General features: G+C 40.4%; 1 protein-coding gene across 1 annotated transcript; it reads left to right on the forward strand.

Moving 5' to 3' along the window:
- The first annotated feature begins 288 nt into the window (after positions 1-288).
- On the forward strand, positions 289-22,008 carry MEX3C (mex-3 RNA binding family member C). The gene is made up of 2 exons (XM_082416578.1): positions 289-1,416; positions 18,948-22,008. The coding sequence occupies exons 1-2, from the start codon at positions 684-686 to the stop codon at positions 20,171-20,173; spliced, it is 1,959 nt and encodes a 652-aa protein (XP_082272704.1). The 5' UTR covers positions 289-683; the 3' UTR covers positions 20,174-22,008.
- The last annotated feature ends 1,092 nt before the right edge of the window (positions 22,009-23,100 follow it).

Consider the following 23,100-nt stretch of genomic DNA (forward strand, 5'->3'; position numbering starts at 1 on the left):
TGCCTTCGTCCCGCCTCCTTTTCCCCGCCTCCACCTGGTACGTCACAAAGAGTGACGTGTAAAGCGAACAACCACAGTCCCTCTCCTCGAGAACCAGTAGGGAAAGGGGAGGGAGGGGTGGGGGAGAGGGCAGAGGACGGAAGGAGAAGGTTTGGCGGGGCTAGCTCGTCTCAGTCACCCAATCAGAGCTCTGGGGAGGGGCGGGGCGGGGCACGAGACGAGGGTGGGGGGGGTGGGGCTAGGGCTAGGAGTTAGAAGGCTGCGGGGAGGAGAGGGCGGGCTCCCAGCGATTAAAAGCGGCCAATCAGGGCGCGCCGGCTTCATTCGGAGAGCTGCGTGGGGCGTCGCCGCCGCCGCCGCGCGCGCCGGGGGCTGGTTAAGGCCATGAAACAAAAGAAATCCTGAGAGGGGAGCCGCTGCCACCTCCACCAGCCCGCCCCGCTGCCGTCCCCACCCACCCACCTAGTTACCTACCTCTGCCACCTTCCTCTGCTCCTCCACCCCGCCCTCTCCGGTCTCCGGGCGGCCCTGGCGCTGCTCGGCCCGGGTCGCCAGCCCCGCCGCCTCCCCAGAGGAAAGGTGTTTGCGCGCTGAGCAGGGCCGGGGCCCTGTCCGCCATGGGGCTCGCCGCCTGCCGCGCCTGACCCGGCCGCCGCCGCCGCCATTGACAGCGCGCCGTCGCGATGCCGAGCGGCAGCTCCGCGGCCCTGGCCCTGGCGGCGGCCCCGGCCCCCCTGCCGCAGCCGCCCCCGCCGCCGCCGCCGCCGCCGTTGCCACCGCCCGCGGGTGGCCCGGAGCTCGAGGGGGACGGGCTCCTGCTGAGGGAGCGCCTGGCCGCGCTAGGCCTCGACGACCCCAGCCCGGCGGAGCCCGGCGCCCCGGCGCTCCGGGCCGCGGCGGCGCAGGGCCAGGCCCGGCGGGCGGCGGGGCTGTCTCCGGAGGAGCGGGCTCCTCCCGGCCGGCCCGGGGTCTCGGAGGCGGCCGAGCTGGAGCTGGAGGAGGACGAGGAGGAGGGAGAGGAAGCGGAGCTGGACGGAGACCTGCTGGAGGAGGAGGAGCTGGAGGAGGCAGAGGAGGAGGACCGGCCGTCTCTGCTGCTGCTGTCGCCGCCAGCGGCCGCCGCCTCTCAGACCCAGCCGATCCCGGGCGGGTCCCTGGGGTCGGTCCTGCTGCCCGCCGCCGGCTTCGATGCCCGGGAGGCGGCCGCGGCGGCGGGGGTGCTCTACGGAGGGGACGATGCCCAGGGCATGATGGCGGCGATGCTGTCCCACGCCTACGGCCCAGGCGGCTGCGGGGCGGCGGCGGCCGCCCTGAACGGGGAGCAGGCGGCCTTGCTCCGGAGGAAGAGCGTCAACACCACCGAGTGCGTCCCGGTGCCCAGCTCCGAGCATGTCGCCGAGATTGTCGGTCGCCAGGGTGAGTGCGGTTGTGGGGGGTGTCCAGCTGGGCTTGGCCCCCGGGCGTGGGTGGGGAGACGAAAGAAAGGAGCGTGGGGCAGGAAAGGCGAACCCGGAGAGTCCTCCAGGTCCACCGAGAAGGGGTCTGGGAGGAGCCGAGGGTCGACGAGATGAGAAGATGGGTCACCTTGCGAAAACCCCACGGTGTTCCTCTCATCTTGCGTGATAAAAGGTGCTAAGTTTCTCGAGCCACCCTATCCGGCGGTGTTCACTTTACTCGGGCTGTATTCCTGGAACACCCGGCTGGCGTGGCACCAAAAACCTCAGTGAGGTGGTAAAAGGTCGGGTCGGTTGTGGATTCGGTGTTGTGCACGGAAAGCTTTGAGATTGCAAGTTTGCGCAGCCGACCGTCTTTGTAAAAGCGCTCAGCTTGCCTTACAACGGCTTGTTGGGAAGAAGAAATGGACAGAAATGGAGGCTTGTAGGAAGAGCTTGTTCGAGAGGGAAGGGGATGTTCAAGTGGTCGTTCTTACCGCCCGCCCCTCCGGTGTTCAAAAATTTAGTTTTTTTGCTAACACTCTGTTGATCTTATTGTATTTCTTTCGATACATTTCAGCTCTCGAAAAGGCACGTTGGGTCCATTTCAGAACACTTTAGGGTGCACGATGAAGAAAAATTGGGCAGTAAAGTAATTGAGTTAAGGAACTTCATGCGTTTATACAGTTTTCAGTAAATTCTCTTCACTTGCCAGCACACCAGTACTGCAGACAAGACTCCTCCCACATTGCTCAGACAAAGGACCTAGGTCTCAGATTCCAGGAGTAGATTTGTGGAGGTGGGGGAAGGGATGCCCAGAGTACCTCCGTATCCGACATTTTTAGGGAAGGTCTCATGCTCTTTAGCGTAGCTCTTTTTCCCCTTTATTGAAGGAGTACATAGTACCTGCCGCTGCCTTATACAATATGATTTAACCTGGTTGATGCATGTCTTTCTCCTGTTAGGTTGAGAGCATTGTCGGGGTCAAATAAAGAGAAGTGATGGCGCTGCTGCTTAAATGATCTCATCTTTCCCAAGTGGTCTAGAGTACACATAAATAAGAGGTCTGTCGAAATGGTGGTTTCAAATATCAGCGTTGGCTCGTCTCTTACCTCTAGGATTTTAATAAGAAAAATCCATCTGAAATCCGGTTAGAGGAAATAGCGTATTTCAGACTGCCTGGTGACTGGTACTTAAAGGCAGTGTTCAAAGCTGATGCCCTTCAATTAAGAGTTTATTTCCGTAGTTCGGTAGATAAATTTTGCATGCCTTTTTTTGTTTTTTGGTTTGTTTTTGTTGTTTTGTTTTGGCAATACTGAAGATACTAATCCAGGAGAGAACTGTTTCACCTCACATAGGATAAAATTATAACATCTCAAATTAGAGACTCAGAATGAGTTGGTTATTCCATTAACAACATCGGGGAATTGCTATGTATCAGGTTTGTATTTTGCCAGGCATTGAGTTTATGGCAGTTGGGAATGTGAGGGTAATTCAGACTAACTTGGCTGCCCTTAGGAAGCTAACAGTCTAATAAACAGCAGAATGCTGCTAATCTAATCTGTAGTTAATGGCATTAACTATAGTGTGTGACAAAGTGGTACGTATAAGAACATCAACCCTGGAGGGCCTTGGAGAACAGATGGGACTTTAACAAATGGAGATGGAAGAAAGAATGAAGGACAGTGTGAGGAAAGGTGTGGAGAAATAATCTCTAGGTATGGTTGGAAAGTTGCTGCGGGGGGGGGGGGAGGGGAAGTTTGTATTTTTTGATACTTAGGATCTCATACTTAGGAGAGTGGTGAAAAGGGGCTGGGAAGGTGTCTGTTCAGGCCCTACTAGGGTGACACTTCCTCAGCACAAGTTGCTTCAGTGTGCTTATGGTAACAGTTTAGGATAATGAAGGAAAAGAATACTTACAGGACAGATTTACTAGGGGACAAGATACTGATATCTTTTGTATATTTAGTTTAATACAGATTTTTGTTTTCTGTATTATATCCTTTAAAGCATGATTAAATGTTCCTTAATTATGCAGACTGTTAACCTTTATGCAAATCCATTATTTAAAAGTAAACTGAATTCATTCCAAGTTTGTATTTTGTACCAAGTTATAGCAATGGAATGGTCTTTAGTTTTTCTTTTTAGGGCTGAGCTTATTGGTTAATAAGGAAATGTGAATCTATTTATGTCTTAGGACATGGAGACAAATTGCTGACTATTCCTTTTACGCTTAATATTTTCCCAGAGTTGACAGCACTGTTAAAAGTATGTCATCATCCTCTATCTTATCTTAAGAGCAAAAAGTCTTATCCTTTTCCTGTTCTGAACCATTCAACTAGTGGATCATTGACCCCCTTTGCCACACACAGCCCTCAGCAGCACCATGATAAAACCTGTAAAGTTATTTTCGCACTCCTGCAGAAAACCAGGCAACTTCTAATGTTTGCATCCTTTTACAGTGTGATAATTTCCCCTTTCCCTAAGTGAATAAACAGGGCAAATCATTTAGTTTACTTTTTGCTTTGGGTGAACCAAATTTTCCTTCTTAAGAATTATCCCTTCCTGCCATTTTATTCATTACCTGAAGTCATAATTTTCTGTTTGACATCTCTTAATTGGTTTTGGAAATAATTATGTCACAGATGGAGACATCTGTGACCAGCTCTGAAGCCAAGAGTAGGACAAATGGAATTCTGAGTCATATAGACTAGCAACTCATGTAGATGGTCTCTAGCTCCATTGTCTCTCAGAAAAACAAACTACTGCTTTTGATCGTGATGAAAGTTTGCAGAGCGTTGACCTCGTGTTTATACTCCCCAGCAGCATATGGTCATTTGCAAATGTTAAATTGGCCCCCTTTTTTAAGTGTGCATCTCATTTTGAAACCAACAATACTGTACAACAAAGCCAGGAACTGAAAAGAGGCTAAAGACTTGTAATCCAAGGTTTTATATTACTGTAAGATTAATGTACTTCTTTAACTATTTTCAATAGTGATTTACTTGATGGTCTATGTGTGTTCTCTAGCCTCCTAGTCAAGAAGGGCTATTTCTGGCTTTTTTTAATTGTATACTGTCAAAAAACATTTAAGCTAATACTCTCTGGATATTTATGAATAATACATATGCTGATATACTATACATTATAAAACATGTGAACAATTTTAAAAGGATGAGGTAAAGATGGAAATTGGAGTGTTTTGATTTTTTTTTTTTTCTGCACTCCAGTGAATTTTCTTGCACCCTGCTTTGGCTATCACTGAGCTAGACCTTAGAAATTTTTTTCTTCTTTATTAAGCTGCTCTCTCTCCATTGGTCCCCAGTGATTGTGTATATTGTCACTTTTTAAACAGTTAATATGTTACATTGCTTCAGGTTGTCTTAAATACATTCTTGTGAAAAATTTTTCCCAGTTTCCTAGGGCTGAACCACTCTTCCAGGTTCTAAAAAGAGAAAGCTTGGTCTTGTACATAAATTCCCTGTTTAAGAAGAAATAGACATTTCATGAGGAGAAATAGTTTCAGAATAATGCTAAAGCACAGTGTCTCTTTTGTGGAAGAGGGGGGATTGTTGGCATTCTCTCTGCCAGTTACTATATTACATGCCATTTAACTCTGCTAGGTGGTTATCCCCATTTTACAGACGTAGAAACTGAGGTGCTGATAGGTATCATTGCTCAGATAGTGGAACTTGGGGTTAGACCAGTTTGTTTGCTAGTAAAGATAAAGTTCTCATTCTACATTGCTGCCTCGGTATTGAAGCATCTTGCTCAGAAAGGCTAATGATATTTTGGGTTAATTTCTGCCCTAATCATGAGTTGGGGTACTGTATTTCTAATATGCATAACTTAAAATATCATCACTATCCAAATTAATTTACTTAATAAAATTTTGGTGTCTACTACACAGAAGGAACAGGTCATTTTCTAGTTCTAACGTGTCTAACTAGAAATTCACTGTCATTTATAATTCAGAAAGTTAATTTGTGTGTATATACATGCTAGCTTTAAAAATTAAATGTTGTCATTTTTCTAGGCTTTAAAATCTAAATAATAGTTTGTATTAGCTCTGGGACCACTGGGGAAGGTTCGATTATTATAATTGTTTTGCAAATGGGTGGGGAATCTGCTGCCTTTTCTTCCTGCCTTACTCAGCTAATGAACTATTTTGATTCACTAGGGAGGAAATGGAAAATAAAGTGGTAATTCAAGGGTGTATTTTCTGCCCCCTGGTAGAAATGCCAGTGACCTAAAAATGATCCAGGGAGTCAAGTCTTTGAGAACTATTAATCTGTTAGAGATTTCCATTGAGGAAAATTTCCAACAACGTCTGTGGGTTGGAATTCTAGATAGTTCTTACATTTTAAGTTTTCAAGGAAAGGTGGAATTTAGTTATAAGACGGTGCTTAGTATTTTATGGATTTGGTTTTGAATGAATTTAGTATTTGTACACATTGTAGAATTTATTGCTTTTGTCTTAAACTGAATACAAAAATGTTTTAGAATGTATGTTTTAATATAAAAATATTTGTTGAAAACTGTTCCAAATTGCCTTTAACAGTCTCTGCTTAGCTGTGATATATTGGAAAGAGCCAGCAATCAGAAATTAAAATTCCTAAATTTTGATTACTCTGTGCCAGTAACTCACTTTGTGGTCTTGGACAAATCACTTAAACTGCCTAGGCTTCAGATTCTTCTTCAGCTGGGTGTTATCATATCTACAACACCTCTGGGGACTATGAATTTTACACAAATAAATTGACATATATGAAACTGTAAGTGATAAGCACATACTACTTTTGTTAAGTTAAATCTGAAATTAATTCGAACCACTCTGTTAATCTCGTTCACCTTTCCTCGGCTTGAGCAGACAGTTTTCACACATTACTATATTCGTCTAAGGTGATAGAACTAGAACGAACTGATGTCTAAATGCCTGTTAGGCACATGGCACCTCTATCCAGATAGGCTTAAATGATGCTGTGATAACAAAGAACCCCAGCATCTCAGTATTGAAACAACAGTGGTTTATTTCTTATTCACAGGGGCTGTGCTCATTTTAGTCATTCAGAGTCTTAGACCAGTGAAGCAGCCAGCATCTCAAGTGTTAGCTGGTCTTCCCCTGTGCCGGAAGGATGAGAGACAGTGGCACAGCACACACCGGTCTTTAAATGTTAGACCCAGAAGTAATAATGATCACATCCGCTCATACTTCATTAATCAGAGCAAGTCATCTGGACACACCTAACTTCAAGTGGGCGAGAAATTGCATTACAATCATGTGCCTACAGGAGAGAGCCAAAATATTCATGATTATTACCACAGTATTATTTTAAAGTCTATGGAATTGTGACAGAATTTTTTAAATGTAATTTATGCCCTATAGGATTTGTAATTTAAACTCAAAATGAAAAAAATTATAGATAAAAGTGGTCATAACGGGAATAAAGACACAGACCTACTAGAGAATGGACTTGAAGATACGGGGAGGGGGAAGGGTAAGCTGGGACAAAGTGAGAGAGTGGCATGGACATATATATACACTACTGAACGTAAAATAGATAGCTAGTGGGAAGCAGCCTCATAGCACAGGGAGATGAGCTCGGTGCTTTGTGACCACCTAGAGGGGTGGGAGGGAGGGAGATGGAAGAGGCAAGAGATACGGGAACATATGTATATGTATAACTGATTCACTTTGTTATAAAGCAGAAACTAACACACCATTGTAAAGCAATTATACTCCAATAAAGATGTTAAAAAAAAAAGTGGTCATAAGATACCAAATAGTAAAGTGTATTCGCAGTTTAAAAACTCCTCTAGGGACTTTCCTGGCGGTCCCGTGGTTAAGACTGCATTTCCACTGCAGGGGGCAAGGTTCGATCCCTGGTCGATCAGGGAGCTAAGATCCCAATGCTGCGCAGCACAGGCAAAAAAAAAAACAACAACTCCTTTAGGAAACTCCAAACATTATGGATAATCTGTTTTAAAACCCCATTGATCTTCAGGTGATTCTAAAGTGATATGTTTATTAAACTGCATCTTAATCCTTCTCAAATGGCTTATATACCATAATGCATGTTTACTTTTAACTTTTTTTCCCTTACTACCATTAGGTACCATATAGACATTTATAAGGATTACATCTGATATTTAAGCTTTTGAAATGATATTCTAATACTAGTAATACCAAGCCAAACTATGCTAAATTGCATATGCACAACGTAATGTTATTTGAATACTTTGAGGCTTTATTCCATGACTGATTTTGAGAATTTTAAGTTACACTGCATAATTAGAGCACCTCTTTCATGCCAGTGTTGGAGATTTAAGAACAATTCGTGTGGGCATGGTTTGTTGCCTTTGTCCAGTAAGCGAAAACTGCAGTTCATTGTGTGCAGGGAAGCCTGATTTGACCACAAGTAAAGTGGTATCGTGAAATAATAAGACTAGGCCTTAAAATAATAAAGAAAATTATTTAATTAGCTGCAGATGTAGTTGAAGGTAAGCATAAAGTAGTTTCGTCTTAAACATAGTTAGAAGAGAGTGGGGAGGTAATAGTTCCAAACTACTAGAAGGTTACCAGTGTAAAATGTTTGCCCTTTGGGCTGACCTTTTTATTACTGTCCCCCTGTCTATACCACTCTCCCCTCCCCTTTGGCTTATCTTCTACCTTTCCACCAGTACCTGCAGGAAAGGACATTGAACTTGGAGTTAGGAAACTTGTTAGAGAGCTGGCTTTACCATTTGTCGCCTGTGACCATGGACAAATCGCCCAACCTCACTGAGTCTCAGTTTCCTTTGGTGGGGGGAAAGCTAGTCCATCCAGCTGTTCTTCCCGGCCCTCCCCCACCCGCTCTCCATTGTGAGGATCAGGTATGGGAAGATGTCATTAGTACAGATTCACTGTACAATGGAAAGTATAGAGATAATAAATTATATATGAGGCAGGGTAAAGTTTATCATTTTTTTTACTGCTAGATTTGTACCCTGAGCAAATGCTAGTTGAAACCAAAAATTGTCATTTTAGTAAGTTTTTCCTAGGACGTATATACCACTAGTTAGTGATATATATTATATTTTTTTATATTTTTTTAAGTTTACAATGTCTTAAAATTTTCTTTAAAATCAGCGCTTTTGAAATGTATTTCCTGGTAAAGACCTAAGCTAGTCTGTAGTCTGGAAGAGAATCATTTACAAATGAATCTGATTCCATTATATGATTCCCATACAGAGGTAATTCTCAGCTTTCTATTAACATCCTTTAAAGGGCATGAACCTAATTTTAAAATCCCCAGTTAGGAAAATTGTTCTGCCTTTCATCTCTAATTTACACCCTCTTCTGGGTGTCACAGCTTTAGTGAAAGGCCAAATATGAGCCCTTTTTTTGTTAAGTATGTCGATCCTCTTGTCTAAACTACGTGAAAAAGGAGGGGGATTTTAAATTTAGTTTAACCTCTGTTTTTAAAAATACCTTTATATATGCAGGGAATTCTCCACTTCTAAGAATCAACTAGGAAAATAAGGCAGGTTGAGAGAATGGTGTATTTAGGGAATTGGGGTATTTAGGAATCATTAGTTTATAACTTTGGGCAATTCTCAGCTTCAGTTTTCTTCACATATGAGATTGAACTAGATTATCTCTTGTAGCTCTTATATTCTTATTTTTGTCCAAAAAGAGTTCCTAAAATCATGTAAAAGTAAACCAGGTTTCAAATTACCAATTAGATTGACTTCAACATATCTCCTCCCAGTTTTGTAAAGTTTATAATATCTTAACATGCTTTTCACAATCTAAATATAAGTTTTATCTTCAGGATTTTAATTTTTTTAATGTTTTTTAACTTTCTATAGAAAATTGATTCATTTGATTTAAAAATAATAATAATAACAAACATTTAAATGTGTCAGGTAGTATATCATCTCATTTGATCCATTCTTATTTCCACCATACAGATAAGGAAACAGATCTGTGGGGATACAAATAACTTATCCAGGGTCTCAAGCTAATAGAATTAGAGACTTGAACACTCCACCTCAGTAAGTGGTAGAACAAGCAGACAAAGCAGCGAGGATATAAAAGGCTTGAACACCACCACCAACCAACAGTATAAGAAAAGAAAATGACAGATCAATATCTGTACTTGAACACATGTAGACACCAATTCCCTTTGGTGCTTGAAGTTTGGTACAAGTCAGTGAGGGCAGAATTGAATCTCAGTCATCTTAATGTCAGTTAAAGTACCTGAAACATAGCAGATACTTGCTGTTTGTTTTATTGAACTGAATAGTTGGATTAGAAAATTGCCATTTTATTATTTATCATTTTAGTTTTCATGTTGTGGGGTTTTCTTCCCTCTTGCCTTTACCTGAGGAGCCAGTCAACCTAAAGTTGTTTGGATCTGTTTGTTTTAGATGCTACTTGATTTAGGGCATTAGATGTCCATGTGAATACTGGTAATCAAAACTAAAATCACATAAATGAAGCTGTTTGAAGTGTTGACATAGTGATGTCTAGAGTGAAACAGTATTCTTAACAGAAAATTTGAGAAAATTTTGACTAGAGCTACAAGAAGGGCCCTTGAACCCGGGAAAGGAAAGCTGTTTCTATATTGCGCATTTAGGAATCCATTGCATTGCCAATCTAAACAATTTATTTAAATGTTGGATTAAGTTGTGTGCATAAGAAACACTCTCTTACTGGGATTTAGCTGATATTCATCAGTCTTTGAAGCTCTTAATACTGAAAAATTGAGTCCTTGTAAAATTATAGGAGTTTTGAATGCTCTGTCTAGACTCTTCCAAGAGGAAAGGGATCTTATTTATATATAAAATCAGTAAAGAATATGATCCCCTCATTAATTCTAATATATCATGAAATGTACATATAAAATGTGTTTCTCTAATGCTTTTAGAGAAAAATAGTATGGAGTAGTGAGAGGAGTATGGAATTATTAAGGCAACTTGTGTTTGAGATCTGACTTTCCAGCTGGGAGATCTCTCTAAGCTCTTTCAGTTTAGTTCTTTCCTATCCTTCCTAAAGCTATTAAGCCAATCATCATTCTGTTATGATGATTAAATGAAAATATAGGAGAGTTTGGAAAACTGAAAAGTGTGCTACGAATTTTACTATTTCAAAGCCAAGCCTATTGGCTCAGTTTACTCATGAAATACTTGAAATGGTGGTGGGGGGTAGGGGGGTTAGGTAGCCTAAAAAAGCTGTCCTTTACTGACCACAGGCATTGTAATAAGTATTTTTAATACATTATTTCATTTAATCCTTGCAACAACCAAATGAGAGAAGTAACTTTAATTATAGTTCCTCAGCCATGAAGGGAGAGATAGAGGTTTGGTGGCCTGTTAGAGCTCCCAAAGATGCTTTGTGATGGTCTATTCAAAGTCTTATGTTCCCAGCTATAATTCAACCTACTTTTCTTGAGGAAAGGAAGAATAGATGTATGCATGTGAGATATGGTAGTATCTGATTGTCCCAAGTGCTTTTTAGACTTCAGAAAGAAGTGATTTTATACTTCCTAGGAGAAAAGGGACTAGGTCAAAAGATAAAAGCATTGGAAGAGAGCTGGAGGTTGAATGACCTAACATTAAAACCACAAGCAAACTCTGGTGGTGGTAGATTAGAACCCAGTCCTGCAGATAATCAGTTTTTTTTCCTTACATTATTTCCTTTAAACTAGACCTTGGAATAGTATTAGTAAGTGGTAGCTGTGATAGAGTCATATCTATGTTTGTATTATTCTTGAGTTCATAGAGCCTTTCACACACAGTCTTTATCTTTTCCAAATGACTGTGTTTATTACTCAGAAGAGTTTGCTACTCAGAAGATTTGGGGGGGCGGGGAGGGGAAGTACTAGGAGGATTTTCCAGGTTATTTAGGGAAATACCTGGGTAGAGATGAGGAAGAATAAGGCATGTTTAGGAGATGATAAAATCTGGGAGAAGGTAAGTGATGGCCACTTAATTAGGAGATGGATGGGGTGGGAGCTGGGGGTAATTTAAATATCAAGCCCAGAGTTCTAATTTTCTTGAAGATAAAAGGAACTACTCAAGGAGTTTCACTCCCCCTCTTCATTGTTATTAAAGTGTGTTTCTGTATGTGTGTGTATACTGATTTCCCTTTTAAAATAAAACCTCTTGGAGAGAATTTCTGAAGAAAGATATACCCCAAGGATGACCCAAAGTGAAAATACACATAGTTTTGGTATGTGTTTATAAGGGTTTTAGCTTTCTTAAATCACCTTATATTTGTAGCTAATTGATGAAATGAATGGGAAATACAGTGAATTTAATTTCTGGAAAACAAAATCCTCTGTCGAAAATCTGTGACACTTCACATAACGTGTGGGACTTCTTTAAAAAAACAAAACAAGTTCTTTGCACCTACAAGATAGACTTTAAACTTCCTTGCCTCATGTTAAAGACTGAATCATCCCCCATCTGACCTGCTCCCCTGCCATTCTACCCTCCAGTCACTTAAAGCTCCCACAACACTGAGCCAGGTGTGGCCATCTTGTGCTCTTGATTCCTGCTTTGGCACTTGCAGTTCCCTCTACTTTCCTTCCCACCTGGCAGAACTACTTTCTTCAAGCCTAAGTTTAAATGCCATTGAAGTCTTCTTTCATTTTCTGTAAGCAACAAAGCCCTCTCCTTTTCTATGCTCCCACTGCTTTGTATGCTTATTTTCATTAAAGCAATTATCTTATATCAGTATTATATCAGTATTGTTTTCATGACTGTGAGCTCCTTTCCTTTCCTTACTGTGAGCTCCTTGAGAGCAGAAATTATGATAGTTCCTGTATATCACCTGGAATTAGCACCTGCACCTTTATAGGGAATTTAATATTTGAATGGGTAAGTTTAAGCATCAGGCTTGTGAATGTTCTTGGGCCAAAGAAGGAGTGGTTTAGCTAGGAACACCTAGCCAAATCCCTTAGGACAAGTGGAGGCCAGGTTTTACTTGTGCATCTCTTAACAAATCACTTATCTCAACATAAACACCCTGTCTTTGTCAACACCCTGGCTTATATATTTGTTTTCTACCTATTTTGATTTTTATCAATAGTCTTATCCCTTCACCCTACTCCAGTGCCCGTGATCCCCAGACTTTTCTTGTATTTATATCTAGCTACTTATATCTGGCGACTGCCCTAGACATTGGGTCTCTATTCTTGGGTTAGGGTTTACATTTTTTCTGAACCAAATACTTTCCTTTGTTCAAAAGCCAGGGACCTGGAAGAATGGAGGAAATAATTGGAGGAAGGGAAAAATGGTAATACGGTAGGCAGAATAAACCCCCTTTCCCTGAAGATGCCTACACCCTACATCCTTGGAAACTGAATATGTGTATGGAGTATGGACCTTGAGATGGGGAGGGAGGTTGAGATCATCTGGGTGGGCCCAGTGTAAACCCAGGAGTCCTTAAAAGCAGAAGAACTTTCCCAGCTGGGTCAGATACAAGAAGGGGAGAGATCTGAAGCATGAGAAGGATTCAACCTCCATTGCTGGCTCTGAAGATGGAGAGATGGGGCCACAAGCCGTGTTGGTGGCCTCTAGAAGCTGGGACTGGCCTTCAGCAGACAGTCAGCAAGAAAACAGGGAGCTCAGTCCTATGATGGTAAGCAACTAAATTCTGTCAATAACCTGAATGAGCAAGGAAATAGATTCTTCCCTGGAGCTTCCAGAAACACAGCCCTGCAAACACGTTGATTTTAGCTCTGTTGAGACCCGTGTCAGACTTCTGACCTACAGAATTGTAAAATAAAAAATTTGTGACATTGAAGCCACTATGTGGGGTAACTTGTTATGGCAGCACTAAAAAACTAAAGAAGGTAATAAGCAAAATTAAAGGACAGAACAAGATTTCTGGATTGAGGCCTCCATTTTCCTTCCAGCTCTCAGCTCCTACAGGCCACCTGTAGTTCCTTGCCACAAGGTCTCCATGGGCAGATCAAGCACAGAGTGTCTGCTTGCTTCCGGGCTAGCCAGAGCACATCTGACTACTTCTGAAGCCAGAAGGAGAAAACTCTTTTAAAGGACTCGTGATTAGGTCAGGGCCACCCATATAATCTGGACAATCTTCCTATTTTAAGGTGAATTAATTTGGACTGGAATCATATCTACATTACAGACTGTAATTCTACATCTGGTTCTTCTAAATATGTCATTCCAAGTGTTTCATGGAATTAAAAAGTGGTCTTAAAAATCTAGTCTAGTGCTTTTAAGCTTTTCTGATTGTGACCCGCCCCCCCCCCCCCCCCCCGCCCCCGGCAAATTTACTGAAACATTTGGAACCTATTCAATTGATATTGCAAACCATGGTTTCAGAAACACTGAAGATATCATTTCAATTCCGTTTCTTCAACTCCTCTCCCAGAAACAGAGGACCTCTTCCTCTTAACTGCTCAGGCAGCTGGTGGAAGAGGCTCTCTTTACCCTGGAGAAGCAAGACCCAACCTTTGCTACTCTACCAGGGAGTGAGAGGACCAGAATTCTGGCTGCAGCTAAAGAGTTTTAAGGTGAAACACAGTCCCAGCCACAGTGATAGAGAAAGGGGAAATGGGTTCCTACAGGAGGGAGGTAAGTTGGAGACTTTCTCTTGGGAGAATTTACTTGCAAATCAAAATAAAATTGCAGCTATGCAAGTCATTAGTGCTATCCTAGTTCTTAATCTCTACGCAGTCTGGTATAGAACTTGCCATATGTTGGTTTTTATTTGTAGCTGTAAGAAAACAATTGTTAGTCTGTCCTTGGACTTACTCAGCTTCGAGGTTATGAAATCGTTTACCCTGCTGTTCATAAATTTTTTTTAAAGCTCAGAACTAGCCAAAAGTCTGATTGATATGCTTAGTGTAATAAAGTATATCATTTCTTCATAACTAATTTTTAAATTTTTCTAATTTAATATTTCTTTGGAAAAAAAAAACTAATACATTTGTATGGTTCAAAATTTGTAAGAAATAAAAGTGTACAAGGAAAATTGTAACCCTCCTACCCTGTCTCCCTAAGTCAACCAGTTTTATGACTGCAGAGTATTCCTTTATATAGCTTTACCAGCCTCACACTAATACAAACAGTAATATAATGCAAAGGTCATTTGCCCCTGTGCAAGTATTCCTACAGACTCAATTCTATGAGTGGGATTGTAGGGGCAAAAGGATACTTGACTTGTAATATTGATGGATATTGCAAACTGCCCTTGAGGAGTTTATACTCTCAGCAGCTAAATATAAGTGGTTTTTTTCCCCATTCTTACTAGCACTGTTTATTTGTTTTTGATATTTGACAGTCTTACAGGTGGAAAATGATACCTCAGTTCACATGAAAATGGGAATTTTCATGTTTGGAGCCATTTATATATTTCCTTTTCTGTGAGCTATTTCTTTCACCTTTTTTTTCTGTTGGGTTTTGGTGTTTTGATATATAAGGGTAGGTATATGGGTACCTGTGTAAGAGAGAGAAATTAGCCATTTGTGATGTGAGTTGTAAATAATTCTTTTACGTTGTATTTGGTGAGTTTTGCCATGCAGCAATTTTAAAGTGCAGTCTAACTTTTCAGTACCTTTATGGCTTATGAGTTTTGTGACACTCTGAGATTATAAATTTTTCAATGTTTTTTTAAAATATCATTGCACTTTCAAATAGAAACTCAATCTAAAATACTCTAAAAAGCTTTTTTACCTCCTCTATCTGCAAAATAGTAAAACAAATTGGTTTTTTCTGCTTAGTTTGTGCCATCTGTTTAGAACTCTGCCTATTCAAATTGTCCCAAACTTTATAACGTGTATATATATTCTAGAAACCGTGTGTTGGTTGTTGGGAGCTCAGAATATGCATGTTCTCATAGAAACAATAATGTGATTGATGAGGTTTCCTATAGGTTTCCTGATCTGAGTTAAGGCTACTGTGTTAAAACTGTCTTATAAAATTTAGGAGCGAAAAGAAATACTTCTATTTCTGTTGGCAGTGGCGTAAAAGGGGTTGGCTTTGCTCTCTTCCTGTTCCCTCTTTCCCCTGATCTGCAAAACCTAAGCACATGACCCTTTTGGGCAGGGTAAGCCTATCTTACGCCCCTATCTGAGAGATGGTCCACACTCCAACCATCTGTCTTCCTAATGAGCCATGTATTAAACATCTATTTATTTGTACCATCCATAGGCCCAATAGTGTCTGTGTACCTTTAGGCATATTTTCTTAGTTAATAATATACCTACTAGGTATTAAACAAAGTGTTCTACTAAGGTGCACCTGACAGTTGCTTATAGTCTCAGAAGCATTTAGAGAAGTTTCTTAATGCAGCTTTCTAATGTTCACTACAGTAAGCGTTGAGAGGGGCCAACCCTAGACTCTCAAGCTAACTCTCCCTTTGTCCTTAATAGAAGTTGCCCAGTGTTTTTCTGCAGGATGATCAGGGCCCTCTTTGTTAGAAATGTGTGATTCTAGCAGACTGCCTTCTTGTTGAGTTGTAGCTCAGAGAAGAAACTCATGTGTCCAGATAATGATAGTAACTCCCATGAGTGTGTAGTATGAAGAATTAGGCATTCATTCCACCCATTTCAGACTTTCTTAGGCATCTCTCCATCAGTCACATATTGGCCAATGGAAAATGATTGCAGTTCTCAACCTCAAGCAGCACCTGCTGTGCTGACTGAGAGAGTTTCCTAGAGATTTAGCCTGTATAAATGATAAGTAGATGTAGAAGTTTAATTGTTCTAGTCTTCCAATTCACTGTCTTTTGTGGAGCAAAAGCAGATATATTTTCCTATACTCAGAAGTTACACTATCAATTTAACCTTGTAGTTCATTGTAGATATAAACTTACAGCAGCACTCTATAATACAAACTTTCATGTTTTACAGTAGCGTAAATTCGACTGATTGCACTCTGCCCTTCTTACCTCCTCCAGTTACTGCACTAAGTGCTTTCTTTGCAATTTTGCTTTTAGCTGCACCACCCACCCACCCCCACCCCCCAGTCTTCTTGAATATATAACCTTCAGGTTAGAGAAAACCTGACTCTGAAAGTGTTTTCGTGATAGGTACCTAAGATCCAGCAGTGAGAAAGCAGCCGTTTCTAAGTTCTACAGTTTGTTGGAAGGAGAAACAGGATCTTCATTTGTGGTTCAGATCCAAAAGTTCAGTGGTAGGTTGAGTAAAGTTGTTATTGAATAACATATTCAGTAGCTTCATAGCATAAAGTCAGCATAATCAGCTCCCTTCAACAGGGTTGGATTAGCAGTATGGGGCCAGAATATGAAAGGCCGGGAAAGCTCAACAAAAATGCTTAGATGCAAAGCAATATGTATAAGAAGGGCCCAGTGTTCTTATATAGAAAAATGATCTTTGTTTCAAGAAATGTTATATGGCCACCCCGTGGCATATACTTATAGCCAACCACCCAGTGCTTTGAGAATGCTTAGGGAGGGCACACAAACCAGTCCTGAGGGAGAGGAAGCTCCGCAGAGGATGAGGCATCTAAACTGAAATCTGAAGGGCTACCAGGAGCTAAGCAGAGCTGGTAGTAAAGGGGCAGGAGTAAAGGAACATTCTGATCACGGAAGCAAGGGAGCGTGCATAGGAGTTTAATATGGTGGAAGCACACCCACAGAGTTTAAGAAGTGAGGAGGGGGAAAGGAGAGGGGTACAGAGAGAAGGCTAGAGAGGAGTAATCAGGTACCAGGTACAGAGGAGCCTTGTGTGTGCCGTACTGTTGACTTTATCCTTATGGTAAAAGGGAGCCATTAAAGCACTTTATGCAAAGAAGTGAGCATGTGATAGGTGCTTTGTTTAGAAAGCATCATCTGCCTAAAGTGACTATAGAGAGTGGATGGGAGTGAGGCAAGAATGGAGGCAAGGACACCTATTTGGTGCAGGGTGGAGGGTACTATTGCAGTCACACAGGTTAGAAATGATGTCCAGAGAGAATTAGTTTTTATACATTATGAATTTGTTGAGGGCCAAAAAAAAAGAAAGTTTAAGAGAAGGATCTGCTGAGATTGTGATGTGTTTTTCAGCAGCACCTAGCTGCTTTATTTTGAGGAACTAGGAATAGCATGATATATTCATGAGAAGAAATCTATTCTGGCAAGCTTCGCGTTAAGACCTTTGAAAAGTATAACCCCAGAGTTTTATGCCTTAGTTGTATATTTGACATCTTTGTTACCGTTTGAAACCCTCTAATCTTACGCAGTTGGCGCTGGTAATGGGTGATTACTCCAAAAAGTAATCATGGGTAGTTATGCATAGGTGTCTTAGATATTTTATTTATTTAACTTTAATAAATTTTATTTATTTAACTCAGGATTTAGGGCCAAAGCCTTTTATTTGAGAATGGGACTGCCAACCAGCGTAGTCCTTCAATAAAACCACATTCAATGACCATATTCCATACAATTTCCAATATGTTTCTTTTGAATTTAGCAAGAACTTTACAGTGAGTGCAAAGTTATTCTATGTTAGTTTTTTTACCCCAGGATTTTACAGTTGTCTCACCCATAGTTCAACAGCATCTTTTTTTTTTCTTTAAGGTGCTCGTCTTTACTGAAATTTTTTAAAATAATCAATTTTCATACAAGTTCAGCGTCTTCTCTCATTTATATGTTACTGCTTTATGTAATTGTTAATTTAGTTAATGCATGAGTGCAGCTAGTATAAACAGATGGGAATCAAAACAACTGATTCTTAGTGAAGCCTGAAATCCAACTGATGGAACAGAAAAGAGATGATGTACTAGCCTTGAGCATTTTGCCATGGTCATCAATTGAGTTTTACAGAGGAAAGAGTAATGTTAAGGTAAAATGATAAGACAGTTAAATGGAAGTCAGTTGAAGAGTTTTTATCGCAGTATAGTTGTGTGGAATTTGAGATTCTGGGAATAGCAAAAAGACTATATAGATTATGAAGTCAGACTAGGTTTAACTCTGGCTCTGCCTCTTACTTGCTGTGTGAACTTGGACACGTTATACAATTTTTCTGTGCTTTATATTCCTTAGCAATAAAAGGAGTGTAATAGTCTCATCCTTAGGGTTGTTATGTAGATTAAATAAGATGATAGATATTAAATGTCTCACATGTACATTAATGGTTTTTCTTTGCCGCCAACACCCTGCACGGTAGTAAACTATTAGTGTTCTGAAAGTCAGACCCACTTATAGTGTAGCTGGCGTATTTCATGCATCATTTGCAATGACTAATAACAAGAGGAAGAAACAATAAGCCTGACCTCTGAGTTAAAGACCTCCAGTAGAGGTGTCACCTCCTCCCTGAGAATGAGAGATCACCAGGAAAGTATGCCTCAGGATCTAGGAGTCTTAGTGGAATTAGGAGAGTTTTATCATCATCTAGTGATAAGTTTTTGTGATAAAGAAAAAACTCTTAAAACTTAAAGAGGGAAGAAAAACTGCCCAGTAGCAGACTTTTAGCTTGAAAGGAGCTTTCTGTGATTTGTCTTTATCAATATTATTGAAGTAGATGTTGATACTTACGAAATATTTCTTTCTAACAGGTTGTAAAATTAAAGCGCTGAGAGCCAAGACGAACACGTATATCAAGACACCTGTTCGTGGTGAAGAGCCCATTTTTGTTGTCACTGGACGGAAAGAAGATGTTGCCATGGCCAAAAGAGAAATCCTCTCAGCTGCAGAGCACTTTTCCATGATTCGTGCATCTCGAAACAAAAATGGCCCTGCCCTGGGAGGGTTGTCGTGCAGTCCTAATCTGCCTGGCCAGACCACCGTTCAAGTCAGGGTCCCCTATCGTGTGGTGGGATTAGTTGTTGGACCCAAAGGAGCAACAATTAAAAGAATTCAGCAGCAGACCCACACATACATAGTAACTCCAAGCAGAGATAAGGAGCCTGTCTTTGAAGTGACAGGGATGCCCGAGAATGTTGACCGAGCACGAGAAGAAATAGAAATGCATATTGCCATGCGTACAGGAAACTACATCGAGCTCAATGAAGAGAATGATTTCCATTACAACGGTACTGACGTAAGCTTTGAAGGTGGCACACTCGGCTCTGCGTGGCTCTCCTCCAATCCAGTTCCTCCTAGCCGTGCCAGAATGATCTCCAATTATCGAAATGATAGTTCCAGTTCTCTGGGAAGTGGTTCCACAGATTCCTACTTTGGAAGCAATAGGCTGGCTGACTTTAGTCCAACAAGCCCATTTAGCACAGGGAACTTTTGGTTTGGAGATACACTACCTTCTGTAGGCTCAGAAGATCTTGCGGTTGATTCCCCTGCCTTTGACTCTTTACCAACATCCGCTCAAACTATCTGGACTCCGTTTGAACCAGTTAACCCGCTCTCTGGCTTTGGGAGTGATCCTCCTGCTAACATGAAGACTCAGCGTAGAGGAAGTCAGCCATCTACTCCTCGTCTGTCTCCTACATTTCCGGAGAGCATTGAACACCCACTTGCTCGGAGGGTTAGGAGTGACCCACCTAGTACAGGCAGCCATGCTGGCCTTCCGATATACATCCCTGCTTTTTCTAATGGTACCAATAGTTACTCCTCTTCCAATGGTGGTTCCACCTCTAGCTCACCACCAGAATCAAGACGAAAGCACGACTGTGTGATTTGCTTTGAGAATGAAGTTATTGCTGCCCTAGTTCCATGTGGCCACAACCTCTTCTGCATGGAATGTGCCAACAAGATCTGTGAAAAGAGAACACCGTCATGTCCAGTTTGCCAGACAGCTGTTACTCAGGCAATCCAAATTCACTCTTAACTATATATATATATATATTATATATATATACATAAATACTATATCTCTATATGGACTCATAAAGGCATGGGTATAATGGTACCCCCAGTAAACTTCCTAATGATTTCTTATGACTGTTATCAGGCTTTATTGGGATTAGGCTAAAGTTGTTAGTAAACTTATAAAAGGCTGCTGTGGTAACACTAAACCTAAGTGGTCTCTTGTCTATTAGTTTGGTTTGAATTATTAATACTATTCTGTAGACCCAGAGACATAGCTTGTATAAGAATTGCTAAAGCTGACGTTCAACTCGGCTGAGTGAAGATAATCATAGGTTGTGTGAACCTATGAGAAAAGTGTATTACGTCTAAGATTTCAAAACGATGGGTCCCAAAGCCTAACCACATTAAGAGTTTATGGAGGGTACTTGGCATTACAGATGATTCAGACACTTCCAGTGCTGCCTTCTTTACACTGCCAGTTTTCACAAAATAGGTTTGTTTGTTTTTTATTTCACAACAACTTATGCCTAATTCTGCAGGATTGCAAGTAACTTTTTAATGCATTGTGATGACTTACTGGTAATAATAGGGCTGATGGCGGTTTACTCGATCACTGGTTATAATTTGGGACAAAAACTGCTACATTGACCTTCATCTCGCCCAGAGTGCTCACGGCTGGTATGAGCAGTGGATCAGGAATGCATTTGTGTCGGTTGTGAATTCACACCCATTGCCTCCCTTGGTGAATGTGGAAACGGCCACCTGGGTTTTTCCATTTCAGGAAGGGCTTTGGGATGCACCTATATTGGCTAATAATTGAGGATACGAACATTCCATTCATTAGTCTGATCAAGCTGTTGATTAATTTTTAGACTATAGATCAAAATGTGAAACATTTTATGTTCAATCCATATTTGTCTTGCACATTATAAATATATTTTTATTTTTTAGTAATTTAGGGGAGGGGGGAGGGAGAGAGGGATAGTAATGCCCTTAGCATAATTCACAAAAGCAGCTGTGATGACCTCCGATCAGTTTACTTCATTTCAAAACTTACTTCCAATCAAAAGGAAAGATTTCTTTAAGATACACTTTTTACATTTCACCTGTGGATGTCTGTGACTTCATCCTCAGTATGTTCCCAAATCTGTGCTGGCATTGAACGGACAAAACATTATACTGGTGGGTTTTTCTACTAATTATTTTTTGAAGCGTTATTTTCCCAACACAAAGAGCTTTTTTTCTCAGTATAACAAAAATTGAAATCCTATGTGTATTGAATAGTAAATAGACAAATTTTATTTTTTATTTCCACTTGAAGAGTTACATTTCGTATAAAAGTTTACAAATAACGGTTTTTATTTTGATTTTTTCAGTATAAAAAATTGCCTTGATGGCATATTATGATGTAATGCTAATTGCTTGTAGGATAGTTATATGTCAGTATTGAAACCTAATCTTTAGCTGCCGTCTTGTAGATACAAACGAATGTTCACCAAGCATGTATTTTGTATTTTGTTGCATTGTACACTGCAACTAATAAGCCAAGGAATCGACATATATTAGGTGCGTGTACTGTTTCTAAAAACCACAAACTAAGAATGATAAATTATCAATATAGTTTAGTATTTGCTAATTTTACTACACTCTTTTGTTATGTATATGTAGGGAAGTCATAGGGATTATAAATTCAATTTGAGTAAAGTTTAAAACCATATATTTTATGATAAAGGGCCTTTAACTTAAGATGGCCAAAGCACTGATATTATATATTTGCTGTAAAGAGAATTATAAGAGTTTTATTTTTCTGATATTAAAAGTTACTTAATAAAGACTTGTTTCCATTAACTTGAATGTATTCTCCTTGGTGTTTTTCATGTAATCATTGGTTTAGACTGGGAGACTGCTGTTTGCCAGAATTGGAAATTTCCTTTTACAGTGTTTCCCCTCTCCTCAGCCAGTGACCCTGTTGCTTTTGCTCCTATCCGAATTTAGCTTTTTTCTTTAAATAAGTGTCACATTAGGTAAAACTAGAGACTTGGCTAGTTTCAGATTGTATAGTTAGTTGCACGTTTATATAGTTGACCACAAATAACCACTATTAACCTAATTGTAAATAAAATAGTGAATGATTTATACATATTAATGTTAACTAAAATCCTGAACCCAACTTAGACTTTACTCAGTTTCCATCCTTTGTTACGGATTTTTGCCTTTCTATCACAACTATAAAACTAATTTTTTTATAATATGAAGGTACAAGTTTTTAACTTTTAGTTCCTAAGTACCTTCCGAAAGGTTTTGTGGTTGATAAAAATATTATTCTGTTAATGAAATTGACTTGATGCTGACTGGAATAAATTGTTGCCGTTTGTTAAAAAGCAAGAATAAAGACAGTTCTAGATTATTTTAATAAAACCAAAATTCTATTGTTAATACTTAGAGGTATTAGCCATAGGAAGTCTTTTCATCGTAAGTTTTGGACAAATTCTCAGGCTGTGTTAGACAACTCTGGAATATATAGATTTGATGGGCAGGATCGTTGCCCTATAGAATCATTTTACTAGTTTTAGGATTAGCCTCCAGAAGTATGAAAGTTAAATTATTTGAGTGTGTTTTAGTATTTATACAATTCCAGCATAGATTGAATGAACGGTGAATATGAATTTGACCTTTACCTAATATAAGGTCAAGATCTTTCAGGGGACCTTGAAAAACAATCTACTTTTGGAGGCTTTCCTTGCCAGAGGAAGCCAAAACTTTGTCTGAAAGTAATGTTAGCAAAACTGATAAGCACTTACCCAAGGTCTCCGTCTGAATCTGCCTTTCCTCACATGCCCACATTCATTTTCTTGTTTAAGGACATACTGTGGGAGAGGCTCCAGGAACCCCATGGACCTGTGTTACCAGGGAATTGCTGCACCACACTGGATAATCTGCAGTGTG

The sequence above is a fragment of the Balaenoptera physalus genome (genome assembly GCF_965194825.1).
Source record: "Balaenoptera physalus genome assembly, chromosome: 12".
NCBI lineage: Eukaryota > Metazoa > Chordata > Mammalia > Artiodactyla > Balaenopteridae > Balaenoptera > Balaenoptera physalus.